Source organism: Bombus flavifrons, chromosome 11 (assembly GCF_040668555.2).
Source record: "Bombus flavifrons isolate JBK064 chromosome 11, iyBomFlav1_principal, whole genome shotgun sequence".
Lineage (NCBI taxonomy): Eukaryota > Metazoa > Arthropoda > Insecta > Hymenoptera > Apidae > Bombus > Bombus flavifrons.
In genome coordinates, this window is record NC_138452.1 from 1770251 (window position 1) to 1789105 (window position 18855).

The 18855-nt window shown below is 40.3% G+C and overlaps 1 protein-coding gene across 4 annotated transcripts in view; it reads left to right on the plus strand.

Annotated features, from left to right (window-relative positions):
* The window catches only part of RhoGEF3 (Rho guanine nucleotide exchange factor 3), a 132942-nt gene that overhangs the window by 43626 nt on the left and 70461 nt on the right, over positions 1-18855 (plus strand). For all 4 annotated transcript variants that reach the window (XM_069122812.1, XM_069122816.1, XM_069122813.1 and 1 more), the window contains 4 exons: positions 506-795; positions 4065-4311; positions 4686-6111; positions 6328-7528. In XM_069122812.1, the coding sequence (XP_068978913.1) occupies positions 506-795; positions 4065-4311; positions 4686-6111; positions 6328-7528 (3164 nt within the window). The remainder of the gene's footprint in view (positions 1-505; positions 796-4064; positions 4312-4685; positions 6112-6327; positions 7529-18855) is intronic.

The following is an 18855-nucleotide window of genomic DNA, read 5'->3' on the forward strand; positions in this document are numbered from 1 at the left end:
TTGTGCTAAATGTGTCCTACGTCCGTGAAATATGAAATACTGAAATAGAAAATACTATTGAACGCTGCTTACTCTTAAGTAGCGTTTAATAGCATTTGACAATTGCTATTTATTTTACCCATTTATTTTAACTTTAAACTCACCTTTAAACTCATCAGAATACGAATCATAGGGATAGGAAGTATCCAAGGTCTACAATCCAAATCATGTATTATATTAATCTTTCAATCCTCCAAATATCAACCTAGTCTTACCAAACATCTCACAAAATGCCAAAGAACATTCCCAAAGCTCTACGACTGAAACTTTGCAATGGAATATTCCATCTCTTCTTCGCCTGAGATACTCAAGTCAACGCTTAATTCTTATCTCCTTAACTACACTTTCTGATAATATTCTATTGCCATATCTACGAAACTACTGGAAAATTGAAAGTAACCCCCTCCCGAGTTTGTACCGGGACAACGATCGAACGAACCTCGCTGATTTGAATTTCTGATCGCAGAGCACGTCACTGGACAGCGGAGGGACGGTGTCCCATCAAGCAACAGGGTCGAGCGGAGCCACGGTGGTGACGAGGAGCGCCGGACGTCGTTGGCTGTTGCAGAGCTCGCAATCCTCCAGGCAACATTCGGTCGAGGACGGAGTACGTGGGGGCAACGTAGGCGTCATAGGGCCCGTTTCGACCTCGTCCTCGAGTCAGGCCCCTGCTCCAGCCTTGCCGCCTCGTAGAGTCAGTTCAGCCGCGAATTCTACCGACATCTCAAACACGGCCACTGGCTCCCGCGGCGACAGGTAACGCGTGTGTTCTCTCTGTGCTTCTTTTCTCTCCATTCATATATTCTTCGCTTCATTTTATTCTTTTTCTTTTGCCTCCCTCTATCTCTCGTTATCTCTGTTCTCCTCATTTACATATTTCATGTGTGCGGTACTCCTTCGATGTAAAAAGAATATTTCCATCAGTCTTTCCTATTTCTTCTTTTTCCGTTCATGGAAGGGATGGGCAAATGAGAGAGGAATATAACTCGATTTTAACGATCGTTATTCGCGATTCACGATTTCCAATTATTTTGCACTTCACTTTCACTTTTTCAACGTTGCGTGTTGGTATATGTATCGTAGTACGTGATTGCACAGGTGATATTGCTTGTGATTGTTGTTGATTCTTGTCAACTCTACACGTGTTGATAGTTTCATTCGAAATAGTGTTTGTTACAAATTATCGGACAAATAATCGCTCTCGTTTATTATTAGAGGGTTCTTATCTTTTTATAAGGAAGAGCAGATAAGCTGAATCAGTTAATCTCTAGATTAATACGTCACGCTACGTTCAATGAAAGAATATCCGAAAAATGTAAATTGAAGAGAATTCTTGATAATCTCGATTGATAATCGAGTTTGATGAATATCATGACCGGCACGATAATAATTTCTTCAGTAATACCGTGGGTCACTGAAAGAACCACACGACGCAGAACGTGTTAATTTTTTACGTGGGCCAGGGAGTTCATTGTCCCGTTCGTCGAGTGCTTTATTCGTCGGTGTGACATGGCCAGGCCAAAAAAGGACACATCGGACTAAGCGAATAGTAGCAGAAGGGGATAATATAATTAACGACATTAGTTTTGACGAATAATGTGAGAGAAGTCGTTTCGTCACGAGATTAATACCGAGGCGACAAGCATCGTCGATACGTCAATTTGATAAAAAGAAAATGAATTCGATCATGGTTGGAGTTTAGGTTTATTCGCTCTCTCTCTCTCTCTCTCTTTCTCTGTTTCTCTCTCACTCTTTCTCTCTCTTTCTTCTGTTTACTTCTTGTAGTCTTTGACTCGGTGGTTACGCGCGATGTAAGTTTCATGAAGCTCAATGAAACGAGGCAACCGCTTCCTACACCGCTCGCTCTGTCCTCGGAACTACCCTGCGGAGTTCAACTTGTTTACACACGGGAATACAAAATTCAACGGGTTGAATGACAGAGAGAGCGATTCTAGAGCTCTTTCCAAAGCCCTATACGGTTAATTAGTTGTCTCGGATCATTTTTACGGAGTTTAATGGGATCGCGGAAAAGCAAGCCTGCTTACTTTCTCGAAACGTGCGTTCGTTTCTTGAAGTTTTCTCGCGTTAAACATCACTCTCCGTTTTACGATTTCGTTTTCTATCGAGGAAAGTAATCGTCATCTTAAAATATTAAATCTGTGCTGTGATTTTAGTACCAGTGAAGTTTAATTCATGAGATGTGTGAAAGTTTTATCAATATCTCGTCGATCGATGTGAATGTTAATATGATCGCGAGATGACGCTGCATCGATCCTCGACGACACAGTTATATTTGGTATATTCATTTATCACGCGAGGGTAATCCTAATCCAAGTGTGAAAGCCAGGGAAAGACCCTGCAGATGATGTCAGTTATGAGGTAAATATAATTAATCCAGGACATTCACATATATCTTCTGATAAGGTCATTCAGAAATAACGTCATACTTAGGCCATGTAATATAAATTCGCCTATTTGCATCTTGCTACAAATAGTCGCATAGCTGTTAACGAGAATAAGGTAGTTTTATATATATATATATATTCTGAACTACGGTAACCTGTTTTAAGATTAAAAATCGCGCAGTATATTAACTATAACGATTATATTTACGGAAAAGTCGATGGATATCAGTTATCATCGAAACGTTTTACGTTGAATTATATATTTTATAATTTCGCTAATAAATTCGTACGCGACCAATTCTACGTCATTCAATCTAAAAAATGAATCGAGTCATTTGGAAGATTAGAATGTCATTTATTCTTGCGCTTTAACCATTTATGTTGCGACTCGAAGCTTGCCGACGATTCCATTTCTCTAGCTGCTTCTTCTTTCATGAATCATTACGGCGGAGGATTATTCCTGCCGTCGTTGTCGTCTTTCCTCGCACTGCTGACTACATTTACCGAGATTCATTAATGATAAACGGTAGGGACATTTGTGAATTATCGAAGCACCGGGCGCCGTCACACTGACATCCTGAAATTAATTTGCCGGCCAAAGAAATAACGGATTTCGTTTTGAAAATTTTATTTCAACGACCTACATATGTATACTTGTGCGCAACAAAATTTATATTCTGTCCACTCGCGTTTTACGAAACGTTTAAAGCGTGGCACCGGTTGTTCGCGTAACATCGAAACATTGTTCGACCCTAGAAATTGATATTCTAGTATACGCGAAAGTGTTCTTGTTAATCTGGTTGGGAATGCGAATTTCCATTACTCTATTTTAAATCGAGTTACTTTTACTCTCTTATCACGTTTTATCGCTATGGTTAGTAGGCTATACGCGTACCGGCACGCAACGCGTAAAGAAAACAGAAAGGAACCCTTGTACATTTAATCACAGTTAAACTGGAAGCGTTTTCGTGTCTCGTGAAACGCGACCAGTAGGATTATTCTCGTTGGGACGCGAAACGCCGACGAATCCGTTTTACCGCGGCTCGTACGTTACCAGCTTTCGCCATATACATTTCGCGACGGTATCGTGGTGCTATCGGTATCGGTGGCGGTAGGAAAGAATCCCGCCTTTGTAGACATTTCGAAGCAAGATGGATGCAACGGCCCTGTTTTCTTTCGTTCTTTCCCCTTGTGACATTTTTATTTGCTCCTCTTCTATCTCGCGATATCTATATCGCCAGCCGCGTAGTCTCGATGAATATTTATACGAGCAGATTGTATCCGGGTTCGAGGAAGGGAGCAAATGCACCGAAACCAGGTTGTAACGGTGCAACAACCTCCTCAAATCGAGTTCCGCCAATACAAACTTTAGATATACATATGTATGTATTATACGTATGTATTTGGGCCTATCTGTAAGGGTAGTTTCCTAGAGAGTCAACTTCAAATATTCATGAATAATAAATGTATCTCATTCGTTGTACGCTTCCTATCAATTTTTCGAATTGAATGCTCGAAGAATGCATGCTTCTTTCATATATACGTACAATCAGAAAAGACACGATCAGATAATATGTTTATTATCAGTATGAAAAGTTTGATTTAATATTTTATTTACAGAGGCCAGACCGTGTCGATCCTGCATTTACGCAGCACATCCGATCCTTGGGAAGTTGGATCTCAAGGCTCATCATATAGCGTCGGTAGCAATAAAAGTCAAACTGGCAGCAAAGGAAAATCAAGTGGAAATGCACGGGGCTCGTACACGCGTGGTACTTCGATACCATCCTTGAAGCGCCACGACACAACGGCATCGGCATCGTCGACTTCCAGCCTGAAGCAGCATCGGCAGGACAGCCACGGACAGGCGAGTAAAACGTTTGAAAAATAAAAATCATTTTATCGTACCGTATTTCTTTCGGAATACCGCGCAATTCGTAACTCGTTATAGTATCGCGAACTATCGCCCTTCAAACCGTAAAATCCCGTGCTCGAAACTTTTACAATCTTTCTCGTTCCTTTTATTTAAATTTCGAAATATTGTAGTTTTTGTTGTATGCGATCGTTTCCTAACGATCGAGAACTTCGATCCCAATAATCGTTATAACCCTTTGAAAGATGGACTTTAAAGAAAAGAGAGAGGAAAGAGTTTGATATTCTGTTAGAGAACGTTGAAAAAGTTTGGACGCGCTGTCAAAATGTCTGGAAGACATCTGTTTCTATCGATGAATTTACGGACAGGTGACGGGTTCTCGTCGACGAGAATCCTCGAATTCGTACCTGTCGGGCAACAGCGGCACCTCGGGCGAACTTTTCATCAGTGGAGATTGCAGCAGAGAATTGTCACCGGTGCGATGGTGCGACAGGGAGGTGGACGGTGTCTATTTAGGTCGATCGGGTTGGGTGCAAGTGCAACAAAGGTCTCTGGACGAGAATCGACGGATAAACTATGAGAGTAGCTTGGTAACGGCAACCACAGGTACTCTGCCGTTGCCGAGACGAGCCACGGTTAAATTGGCTGACTATCATTGCAACAGCGAACCAGGGAAATGTCCTGAAGAATTTCTACGATTGGATACCCAGAGACCGGACTATTTAGCTCTGCATGGTCAAGACTTTGAATCTGTAGCAAGCAGCACCTGCACATCTCCTCACAGCATCCCCGAATCTTATTCTCCGCCGTCAATTACGCCGATAATCTCACCTCCGCCTGCCTTTCAAGATGTGATCGGCAAAAAGACCTCCTCGAAGCATTCTTCCGGGCGTAACAATTATGGCAAGCCGCCGTTCCTACCACGATCCAATGCTATAGTGGACAGTGACATCATCAGTCCTCCGCCTTCGCCTCCGCATCAAGTGAATTGGAGTTCCTTGCCACCATCTTCCCGGAAATCATCGAACACACCTTCCAGATCTAGAAGGCAAAATAGTAACAGTCAACAACAACAACAGCAACAACAATATCGAATGGCGCAAGCTAAATCATTGGAAGATCAGTCCTCTTCGAGAAGGTCGCAGTTCGTCCAACGTTACTTAGAGTCCTCGAGCTCATCTTCGTCGTCAGTAGGTTTCAGAAGTCTGGATAGTTGCGTGACGAGATCAACGATGCCCAGATTGGCCGAGAACACGGATTCTTCGGTGGAGGGATACGACGACGGCGATGACGAGGACGACAATCCTAGCTCCTCTTTGAATCTAAGTCTCGTTTCTTCTTCGATAATAGCGCTGAATTCATCCACAGAGTCCATCCGCGCTAATGGGGAAAGGATTTCACCGAATAGACAGAGCCGTCATCACAGAAGTCAACAGGGATTAAGAAGATCACCCGGATCCTCGGAATCCGGCAAGTTATCGTTCAATTCGCCTTCCTCCTCCTCCTCGTCGTCAAGCAGCGCGGAGAGACAAGGCAGATCTCCGACACCCAATCCTTTCAGGCGTAGCAATGCTTCTAGACAACATCAGAGTGCCAGAACGACGCAAGCGTCCCCAGATTCCCATCAGTCGCGGGTAAGAAGATCCAGAAGTCTTCAATTACCCGAGAAGAGGTCCCCCAGCACCGCCGCACCGAGTAGGGAGCATTCCAGAGAATCTAACGAGAGCCACAGAGTCGTCGTGAAAATTTCCACCGATCGAGGCAACGAAAGAAAACGTCATGCTCTCCAAAATAGTGCGTATATTCGTTGACTAGTTTCATTCGTTGCAGCAGTTTTCTTTTTTCTTTTTTTTTGCGAATTTCATATACGAGTTGAACATCGTATCTTTATCGCAATTTTATTGTTCGAATATCTTATAAGTATTCAAGTGCCCGAACCTTCTTTACACTCCTGTACTTTGTCTATTTATTACTGTAGTATACTGTAGTATATTTGTGCATGTTTCCTAGGAAAAGCGCAGTCAACCGAGAACGCGTTAAACGAGGAACTTCTTCGCGAGACCGAGGCAGTAACCGAGTTCCTTTACGGTACGAGGAGTCGCGCAGTGGCTAGGAGTCTTCTCTCGTGTCGCTTCGAGCGCCGTGAAGATAGCCAAGAACAAAGACAAAGGAACAATCCCAACACTTACGACGTTTATTTTATCTCGTCTAAGCAACAGCAATCTTCGAAATCAAGCGGCATGTGTATGCAACAGCAGCCACAGCAGCCGCAGCAATCGCAACAGCAACAACAGCAACAACAACAACAACAACAACAACAACAACAATCCAGACGGCCGAAGACGCTTCAGAGAGGGGCAACGACCCCGAATGCAAATCCCTCGTCTTCGAACCACGACTTCTGCATCAGTCCCGACACGAAACTACGCTGCAACAGCAGTACATGCGATTTCTGGCCACATTGCTCACAGAGAGATACTCTGTACTCCCCTAACCAGGCACCGGTATTTATGAAGCTATCCCAGAGCTATCCGGCTCATCAAAGACTCCCCACGGACACGGGGAACCACGCGAACAGAGGAAGCGCCAGCTCATCCCCAGCATCGTTAGAGCGAATGGACGATCGGGAGTTCCGTGATCGCGAAACTTCTCGAAAGAATCGAGCTAACCGGGAACAGAACAACAGCAACGCGTCGAAATATCAAGAAAGGCAACCCAAAAGCGTGTTGAAGCAGTCGAATCGATGGTCGCCTCTCGAAGGATCCAATGGGAACGGGTCGAGCGTAGAAAAGAGGGAATATCATCGATACTATCAGAAACCTGAATTCACTGGCAGCTTCGAAGGTTGTGAAAGTAAAGATAGAAAAGTGTCACCGGTTCAAGGGAAGAGTATCATGAATAGATCGCCGAGTGGTCAAGTCGTGTCCTCGTCGACTACATCGTCGTCTTCTAGTAGCGACATTTGGGTCACCACATCCGATCGAACGGTGACGAAAAGTCCGAGGAACGCAAAAAGTTCCGGAGCGTCTACTCCAATGGAAGATGCGGTGATTGGTTCTCTGAAGACGCTAATAGAACCGCCGAAAGATGGAATGCTGTCCAGGCCTGGAAGTGCTCCAACGAGAGGGGAGGATTCTCTGTCAGGGGACGTCTCCTTGGATCCTCATCAGCGGTCTCTTTCCTTGCCAAAGTCCTTTCTGGCGCATAATGGGTAAGTTATTCAATGATGCTCCAAGTATGATTAAAGATTCCTACGTAGAAACGTAAGATATATTCTCGATACGATGAGAATCATGCATGTTGGAACGCGGGAAATAAACGAAAGTACCGGCTTAACTTCCAGTTTACTCTACTGCATTTCTCGGTCGTTTAGAAGTTCAACCGCTCTTTTAATTGGCTTTCGTTTAAATGCTATCTGGTACTGCATTACGTGTGCTTCGAATGAATCTCTCGGCAGTTGTACAAGCTTTAAGAATTATTTCATTCCGTTTATAATCTCGTTTCCTATACATCCCGCCGGTCGATCGATAAGCTATCTACTTTGTGACCGTGTTGGAAAACAAGATTTAGTGAAAAGAATTACACTTGTCCCGCGTATATGTACAGAGTAAATATGTTCCTCTTTTTATCAAAGACTACGCAAGCATATGCATATTTTTCGTAACTTTCACGATACGTGAGACAGTTATTGTAATTCGTTCAACGTTTATACACGCGCTATCAACGTTAGTTAATGCAATCAAATTTTCGAGAAGTTCGATTACTTCGTCCCTAGTTGTACTAGCTACCTCCAAGTGATAGTCCTCAGTGACCTAAAGTTATTATCAGTACAGTTACATACACATCACTTGCGGCAGATGCTGCTTCCCCGATAGATAGTCTATTCTCCAGGTAAATCCACGTGTATGTTTGTCAACTTCTTAGTGTCATTAATATCTTGATCTACCTGTCTGACCAAATTATACACGTTTGCCATAAGAGCGATAAATGAACAAAGTAAGATGATTCGATTATCTAGAACATTTATCATAAGCTTCAACCACAAATTTGTTCGTTTATCCAGGACACATATCTCCGAGCGAAATTAAAAATTACAATCGGGATCATAAAATGTTTAACTACATATAAGAATAGCCGCACTGCAATATAACGATATTAGAATATCGATGCAACAACACGAGAATATTGATGCGCCGATGTATATCCGCATAACAATATAACGATATCGGTGGACTGACATAATTTAACGAGATCGGGGTCATATCCATAGCACGTAATTACATTTGTAATTTACAGCGGCAATAAACTTAATCCGTAACTTTTCCATTCGCCGCGAACGCGGTTCCTTTTCATACAAAATTAAAAATGGCTACCAAGTTTATGGCGCGCCTATTCGTCGTTAAAAATATCGTAGCACTAAAACGTCGTTCAAACTGGCACGAGTGCCATTCAAACGATCGTATACCGATCTATGGGACGATTTATAGTTCGACAAAGGTGCGACATTTGTCGCGTGCTCTCGTCTAAATGCTTCTCCGCTTTATGGCACACAGAGAGAACTCAAGAGAAGCCCTCAAGCAACGACCGTACAAACGCGCCAAGTGTAATGCGACGTAACCGCACGTTCGTTCAACTGGGCCCGATCTCGCTTAAGATCGCCCACGCATTAGCCCACGCAGAGTCCGCGAGTGCATCCGAACCAACGCACAAAGAAACATTATAGCACTAGTCGTGCGTGATTCTGGTTTATACCGAACGCGGCCAGAAACGCGGGACCAAATGATAACAAATACGTTAATTCGCTCTAAACGAGGCCCTGGTTTATTTGTAAAAACAAAAACGATGTTTTACGACATGTTACAAAACTTCTCCCGAGCTACGCTCGATTTCTTAAAGCGTATTTGAACAATTAACCGAATTCAGTTGTGCTTAAGAAAATTGATCAGACAGCGGAAATCGATACGGCGAGAAAAATGAAATACACATAGAGGAAAAAAACCAGTGAAATAAATGAATGTGTATGGAGAACGAAAAGTCGGTCAACTTGTTACGTGGAAAAATTTATCTGGAAATTAGCGAATAGAATACAGTCGGATAACGCGGAGGAACGCGGATTGAAGCGAATTTCCGAACAATGTATTCTCTGAATGTGGTTCGCGTGTTTTTCGAATTTAAAATGGGACATTGCAGGGCAAGTTTCTTCGCAGTTCCTGGCCAAACAGTTAATCCGATGAGAGGGAGCTACCGCAAAGTTTCGTTCCTTGTACATTCCCGTACTCTCTGTATATTCTTTTAAGTCGTACAAGTTTCCAGAACGACTCGCCCTCTTGTGTATTCACGTATCTCGCGTTGGATGTCACGAACAAATGCATAGGCAAACTTGTAAAGGATCGTATCGCGATATTCTGAGAAAAGGTACTGTGATATGAAAAAGAAGGCGGAGGATAATTCCGCGAGTTATGGATGCGATTCGAGATCGATCCTATTTAAAATACACATAAATATCGATATGTTCGGATTCCTTTCGATACGCATTTTTAAATCCCTTCAGCGAATTTCAAGGCGCTTGTGAAAAAATATGACAAATGTAGTTTTCCAATAGGTATACGTATTTTCTTTTTCGCCTTTACATTATTGGGATTTTATATAACGATATTTTGTTATATTCATTTCGTACGATCGCCACTCTCTTTTGTATCTCCAGTTTCCACGATCCTGTGAATAGACTATTCTTTTTTCTTTATTAAACCATTCGCGTGTTTGCCAAACAGAGTTCGCTCCTTTGTTTTTCGAGTTCGTTTTCGAAAGATGACACCTATCCGTAATAAAAGAAAAAAAAACACAAAAAAGAGTTGAGTAACTATGTTCGCGAGTATCGATGGACGAACCGCGTATAGATTAACTTCGTATTATTTAATTTCGTATTTCCAGTACTTCTGCGACGACCGTGAAAGACTTGAGTTAATAATCTTTGGAAATGCCATTCCGTAAATATCAGACGAGGCTATTCCAACAAGAAAAGGTCACAGACGATTCGACTCCGGTATGGATGAAACTTTATAGACTTGAAGAATAGCCAATGATACTAGATACGTATATTTTTTTAGCTACGCCAACTCGAGTTTAAAGGACGAAATCACCCTCCAAAGTTCAACCTTCTAAGACCTGGAAACGGTTACAGATAGAACAAGATTGTATTAACAAAAATTCATCAAGATTTGGGTTAACGTTAAGATTAATTCAAAATTTTCCTCTTTGAATACTTTTTGTGTAGATTTCCGGTTCTTGTACGAATTCCCATTGGCAACTTACGTACGAGTGAAATATGAATTTTCATTCTGTTCTTTTTTCGCTTGGTTATTGATAGAATACAATAAACGTGTCATCGAACATTTGACAGATATCGCTATTACAGAGCTTGACTTCAGATTTGATACGTAACATTATAGCGACTATGTATGTATGCCCATGTAAATGATATTAATCTTTAAAGGATCAGAATTTACGCGACAGGTGGCAATTTGGTTCTCAAATCTATCGGAAATTCATAGAAACCAACGAGGCTCCTGAATTTCGAACGAGTACAGGAATTACTATTCATTTGACAAATTCTCGATCGAATCGACAAAGTAATTAATCGTTTTAGCCACGACGCGGTAATCGATCGTTCCTCTATAATCGCTAAAATATTTTCGTTTAGCAATTTTAGTGATTCTTGATGAACTCTTGCACATTTCAAATGGAAGCACAGGTTTTAGTATAACTTCGTTACTAAAAATCTGAAAATTGTGTATCCCGTGTAATTATTATCTAGTATAATAATTGTCTGAGACATAACTCGGTGATGCAACTGCATATTAAATAGCCTAACTCAACATACAAGTGTTCAATTTTAATGTATTATTGCAAACATTTTGAGTGGACGAAAATTTGACTAGGTGGAAGCGATAAGATTATACGATGATTATTTCTCTAAAAAAGTTATTAACCTAGTTACGTCAAGAAAGACGTTAATTTAAAAGATACTTTAATTGCAATATCGTAAAGTAAAACCTTTTCGATTGGTAGAACCGCTGCGTAACCAATTTCGCAGCGTCTCTTATGCAAACTTTAATTTTCTCCAAACATGATGAAGCTAAGTGCTACTACTAAAAGAGGCGATATTCTTTTGAAATAAATGCGACACGATTTTCCTTGAAAATTGGTCGTATTGTCGAGTATGTAATCGGTTACGTGGTTGACGACCGACGAACCGGTTTCACTGGAGAATGAGGGACTCGCTGACAAGTGTCAAGTTTAAATGGACGCGCATCGATTGCAAAATGCGAATGTACTTTCTCTTGGTGGTGATTTCTTTGCCGTAAGCGCTACCTGGAGGTTCTGTTACGATCGACCTGCGCCGGCTACTTTATTTTGAAACTAACAGATGGCCTCGCACTCCGTTCTCTCACCTGTCCGGAGTGCTACCTGTGTTTCCTCGCCGACGGGCCTCGTAAATTCATCGCGACGCGTGTCATACCGCTCCGACTTTCCATCGTTCCGACGACATATGATTTTCAATAAATTGAAAAGCTGCTCGGTATCGATTCAAGCACAAATTACTCTCGTCGAAAAGCAAGGGAATGAATAACAGATTGCTTCTACCTTCGATTCGTTCAGTGTTTCCAATTTTAGATATATTATACTCGTATGAAATTGGTACATAGTTATTTGGTATGTAACAGTAGATATTTTCATCCATCAGAAAATAAAAATCGTTTTCACTGAAGTAAAGTCGATTACTGAATGTAGATGTTGCACGATTTCATCGAACTCTTTGTATCTCGTGCTTACAGATAAAGAATAGAGTATCAGGTAATAAAAAGCTGTGATACGAAAGTAAAAATCGAGTCGAAACGACATGTCGCGGGAACGTAACCAGCATTTGGGACTAGTTAGTTTCTTGGATGGAACAAATCCTTCAGATTCTCTCGTGATAGCACGCATTAATTACAATCTCTGTAATAGAACTTGAAATAAGAGAGATTTTCAATAGAAAAGCTTAAACAGTTAAATTACCGTATTTCAAACGAAATTGCAAACGATCATCCATTATGCATGATGATTCTTTTATACTCTTTGTTATTTAAATAATAAATGATAATTCGCGTGTGTATCACGCGATAGCGCACGATCGATTTCAGAGGTTTTACGTTAGCTATTGCAAATTACTCTTCAACCTCCATTGGCCAGGAATTTGATTAAGTTCTCTGGTTATTCGTCTGACAGCTTGAAAAGGTTCGCTGTTCCCACTGTGCCTTGAATTACCGATAATTTGATAAAATGTTATGGAACGTCGTTATCGGAATCGTGAACTGTTCGAGAAATATGCAAGCTTATTAATAGTCCCTCGTTCAAAGTGCGATATATCGTTCCGTGCAATTAAGCCATACGTTTTCGAATAATTAAACAAACAAACTCTATCCATCAACGTAATTGTTAAAGCTACAGGGAAAAATTTATTCTAGAAGATGGAGCCGTTATTGAACAATTCTGTGGTCCGTAATTTTCACGCGTCGGCAATTACACGTTGATTTCAATTATCCGGTTTAATTGAACACATTTAATACCGCAAATCGGATCAACAAATGTGACTGTATTTCATTATATCGAAAATGAGATGCATAACATATATTTTTCATTGGTCTTTCATGTGACACGCAGTAGAATAAACGATTGCATGAACGTGTCAGTAGATAGACTTCGTCAGACACGGAAAGAATCGTTAGGCCAATAATATAATTAGTCCGTATCCCGCTCGTAAGTTCGCCAGTACGGAATTGCTTACGTAACAGAGTTTTATCTTTGCGTGGAACGTTGCACCTGCAACTTACACCCGTTCAGCTCGAATGATACGAAGGAGGCGATGAAATTACACGCTTTTGCTGCCGACAATGCAGAAGATCGACTAACGTTACGAGAGACGATGGTCGGCTGAATTTGCGTTTCGGTCCTGTTTCGAGAACGTTCGAATCCGTGTTTTTCGTGTCATTTTAACGAAGGAAAGACTGTTATGCCCATGTTTGAAAAACTTGGAAAAAATCGAACTGGACTAATCAAGTGAGGTGCAAAATGATTTCCAAAACGGCTCGCTAACCTGCGATCTTTCCGTTGGTAATTATTATGTGAATGGATGTAATTTATTCTAGCAATTTCAATCACCAAAAAATTAAAAATTTTGCCTTCTATACCATATAGCGTCCGTAATTAGTTAATGCGATTCGTATTCAACATAATTCGCGAAATTTGGAGGTAAACTAGTTTGTGAATCAATGTGGAAAGGCTTCAAATCTATTTTCATTACCTTAGTGTATTTTATAATCAAATGATCAAATAAAGAAAGGGAACCATTCTTGAATTAAAGAAAAAAATAACTGAGTAAAATAGTAATAATAAATAATTCGAGATTTGCCACAGCTAGCATCCTCTTTACAGAGGATCGTGGAATCAATTGAACTCAAGATTACTGGAAAACATCAGACTTTTCTGTGACCATACGTATTCTATATTCTTACAAAGCCAACGTGGAATATTTTGCGATTCGTCTTTTTCTCAAAGGGCATGTATGCATGTATAAAGTTATCATTGACGCCAAGAACTACAGGTTATTGGAACAGAACTTTCCTGGATAGTATCGAGCAACGAGAAGAATTTTATTGCAGAGAAATAATCATATTATTCGATGCACAAAGAAACACAATGCTTTCGTTTGTTACCGCTTTGAAACGTTAGCACGATTTTGCTTTCTGAATAACTGGCATTTGAATTCAAAGTTAATCAATTATTTCTTTGAGAGCAGTTGACTTTCGATCTCGTGCACTCTCACACAGTGTTTATTGTGCGTGAAAATATTTGTCCTCGTCCAATTTTTCGTTCTGAATTCGTTATTAGGTTGCCTATCTGAAGTATACAATGGCGAGTATTGGTTGGTAATTGCTTTGCTCCGCAATTGATTTTAAACAAAGAGCATGAGAAATTAGAACGGTCGATTAAAATTCACCAGCAAGAAATAAATATTTTAAAAGCGAATTGTGCGTTATAAAATAAACGTCGGTCCTCTTGCGGAACGCATGATCTTTCTTATTGAATTAAGCGCTACAACTGGAGAAAGAAATAGAGTTACAATTGGATGTAATTAGTGACCCTGCACCGGAGATCTTCACCTCAGGAACGACAGGCCACGGTTGACTAACTTTCAACTCAGACGTTGCTCCGTTCTGTTTCGTTAATTATTCATTTCTGCGCCGGCGTTATCCGCGTGAAACTTTACAGGACCAACAAAACTTAGGACACCTATTCCATGTGTTGCTTCCAGAAACTTGCATTTCTAGCTGCTAAAATACCGCCGCGTGTATTGTCAAAAACGATACTTGCAAAATGTCGTTCAACATATATTTTTTCTTATCATTTCATCGATTAACAATATTTAATTGCAATATAATTCGATCGCAATATAATTTGCTTAGAATGACAACAAAATTCGACGCCTGATCTTCATAAAATTTAAATAATATTATTCAAGATCAATGCCTAAAATCAAATATAAAATACTGCAAAATATTTTACTTTCTGCCAAGGTAAAGATTTTTGCAAGGTAAAAATTTATCCTTTTCCAAAATTCCAGGCTGGCTCTCAGACGGTATTATGGAGACGCGAGTAATTTTCATTCTTGAGCAAAGTTGACAGAATGAAATTTACATGTGTATCTTGGTCCGGCACCAAGAACCGTTGTTACGTACAAGTGCATTGCGATAAGGACGCGTATAAAGCTATTTGCATGGCTATATTGACGCTCTCGTCTTGGCGACGCTTTTTATTTTGCATCGACCGTACCCATTTTTCATGGCGTTATGAGGCTTTAAAGTTTCGAGGTCCGCGGATAAAATGTTGATGGTTGATGCATATGTCACATCCTTGGTTTCGTGTTTAGTATTGTACTAAAAAAAATGTATAAATCCATGATACGCCATACGGAATGCAACAAGGACAAAGACATAAACATACATTTAAAATTAATTCTTCGTAAAAATAGGTTGTAAAATACCAAACTTTAAACGTTCAAAATTCATCCACGTATCTTTCATTTTTTATACAGCTAGGTATCTATATAAAATATATTACTTGGGCGTTTATACTTCAGAAAGAGCAATTAATTGTGCTTAATCCCGACGTTGTCTCTATGGGTCCCATAAATACGTCATATAGTACTCCTACGTTAGTGTATCATATAATGAGCTGGATTAATAACGGGAATTCCTGGGGATGTCGGTACGAATTCGTAAAATATGCGCGGTTGTAATTACGCATCTCGTTGAATCCGTTACGGCAAGAAAATAATTCACTTCCAAGCCTCTGGAATTGTTCAATGACCGTTTTAACGTTGCTCCTCGTATTACTCATATGCAATATTGCTTTATTGACTTCTTGCGCACGTAAAGGAAAAAAATAAAAGTATGTGTGGCAATAGTTTTTTTAATTTAAACACAGCAGAACCGCTTCAATGGTAAAGCGTATCGAAGTTCAATGGAAAAGAAAATATTATGTCAGTTGAGAGGTTATCATAAAAATATGATCATTGAGATTATTGAAAGAGTACTGAAGACGTTTGAGGATTGTTTGAGATTATTGAAGTTATTCGAAGGTTATTCGAAGTCATTCGATTGAAAGTCATTCAATCGAATAATGCTTTATTCTGAAGTTATAAAATGCTTAATAATCCAATAAATGCTTTTACAGCCGCGCATTAAATTTTTTAGTAGCGCTAAAATATTGTCCATACCTCGCAGAATCCATGGTCACACGGAGCTAGGGAACAAAGAAACACTAACATCAATTTCCTCAATAATTTGCTTATATATCTCCGTGATTCGCTATCGTATTCAGCACTTGACCGCCAAAGATGGCATCGTTAAACGTAAATTATATTTACACTAGGAGGATCTTTAAAAAGCGCAATCACTGTAACATTGCAGTTGATTATTTTCATAAACTAGTTCCTCGTGGCGATGTCATTCGATAGACAAGCTTGATCAATATCAAAGTCAAAGCGTTGTCGCATAGCATTTGTCCCAAAGCATTATCTGTGTAGTGACTTCTGAGATGGTGCCAGTGTCACTTTGTACATGTTCGTTTGGTCTGTTTGCACCGATGCATGTACTCCGCGATGGATGCTGGTCTGATTGTGAACATAAATTACGAGGTACTAGGCGAATAGAACACACTCGGCCGTGATATTCGGATCACTCGCGTGTAACATGGCGTCGAAGACGAGAAAGGGCTGGATTCTCTCCTCTTGCTCTCTCTCTCTCTCTCTCTCTCTCGCTCGCTCTCCCTCTCTCTCTCTCCTTCCCGCCCTCTCTCCTTCTATCTCGTCGCTTTTTCTCTCTCCTACTTGCTCTCATCTTCTCCGCGGAAATTTCACAGAGTTTCTGTATAATATCGAGCGGCGTAACGTTTGACAAGTTTCAAACAGATGCGCCTGAGCGCGTAAAATTTATACGGCGGGCCCATAAAATAAATTACACGCACGATAATTAGAATTCTACGGAGATGGAATTGGATTTTGAAGCGGCTCGAACGCGGACGGTCTCGAGTAATTAAACTTCACCGACGGGCACGGCTGGATTTATTTAACACTTATTTTAACGCGCATATCGCGTTATAGTTGCAGTTAAAGGTAAACGAGTCCTGTTTGTCGTAAACGAATCCTTTTGGTGCTTCATAAATCAACGAGCCTGGAAAAATAGATGGAACCGGAACGTTTTGCGAATCAGTTCGAGTGGAGTCGGACACAAAAGGGATTGGTGAATACGGTTTAGGGTATTCATCGATTCACTCGAACGCCTTCATCGTTCGTGGATGAGTTTGGGAAAGTTTAAGGATCGACTCTTTTGGGAGTCGATCACGAGGAAACGTATATTGGCCATTGAAAAATAGCGGAGCATTTCAATTGATCTTTTCTGAGGGGAACGCTGACTTGACCAGCGAAAATGTTGAGACGAGAATCATTATATTAAACTATTTACTGTCATCGTTCACAGCCTTTGAAGCATAACAGAATATAATTTTTTCATAATTAACGGCAGAGGTAACAGGAAAAACGCTTATATCTTGGTATGGACGAAAAATCGAGCAAGCAATTGATTAAAGCGTAAATAATGAGTTGCTCAAAAGCACGGTATATCGAGCCGACGTAAATGTCGTTAACATGATATATATGGCTCGAAACAGGGATCAGTTTGAAACGGTCTTGAATGCAAATTGCAAGTCGTGATGCATTCGGTAGCGCCTACACACGCATACCTGGTGCAGACGTTTGATATTAACGACCGAATGTAATGATCGTTACGCGCCTTTGTTCTACCAGCTTGAACGCTAGGACCTGGCTTTAGCTGTATTACGATACACAGAAAGTATGCGCTGATCTAATCTCCGCTTCTACAAGACACGGTGTTTTAACGCGAGGTTTCTTGATTGAAACCTTCGTGATTAATCACCGATCGATAATTCGATGATTGAGTTCAATAAATTGCATCGATTTCACGACGAATTCTTTACAAATCTTTCTTCTCCAGACAGTAGACCAATGATACATATGTGCAGAAGATTGCAAAATTGATCGCGCGCCTCTGTATTTGATCGATTTTATTCTATCCAAAGGATAGAAGGTTAGACAAAACAGCGCGTTGCGAAGCAGATCTCAAACGAGGAATTGAACTATTCGAACATAGTATGTGATAAGGAACGACTATGTAATATGTAATAGTAAGCATTACAAATCGTGATTCATAAGCCTGATTGAATCTATCGAATACGGGCGTGATTAATCGGCAGGGCCGCGATAAAAATTACTCAAATCATTACTAATCGAACGCAAGCACGTAATTGTTATCGATACTTCTGCGATTTCTTCATCGAAATCGTTAAGATCTCGAGCCTGCAATTAGAAGGTTTTTTAGATACTGCTATTAATAATCGAGAACTTATCCAAAAACAGAATATCTATATACCTAAATAAATTGTAAATTATAGAGATTATATTCGTATCTGATTATAGAATATATAGATATGTCTATTTTTAGCATTGAAGTACAATTAGGAATATCTGTGTACTTTTTTCTCAATTTAGTAAAATATCGAGTTTGTCAAGCGACAAAGTTTAATCAATCTACTTCCAATTAATATTAGTTTTGTATAACTATCCTCATATAACTGGATATTTAAAGTTTCTCGTTTGAAAAGAAGATCGTTCGTTCGTGTTTCACAACTCTGTCATCGTTATCATCGATATCAAAGTAATACCACAAGCTGCTCCGAGTTGGAAAGTTCCTCGCGATATGATCTGAATGGCGGAATTAAGACGCTACGAAACGAGATCCTCAAAATCTAGCTCAATTTGCCAACGATAAAGAAAGTTCAACACAGCCCAGAAGAAAATAAACAAGAGGAAAATGAAGAAAAAAAAGCCAGCGATTCCTGAGAACCGTCGGTCTCGTAAAA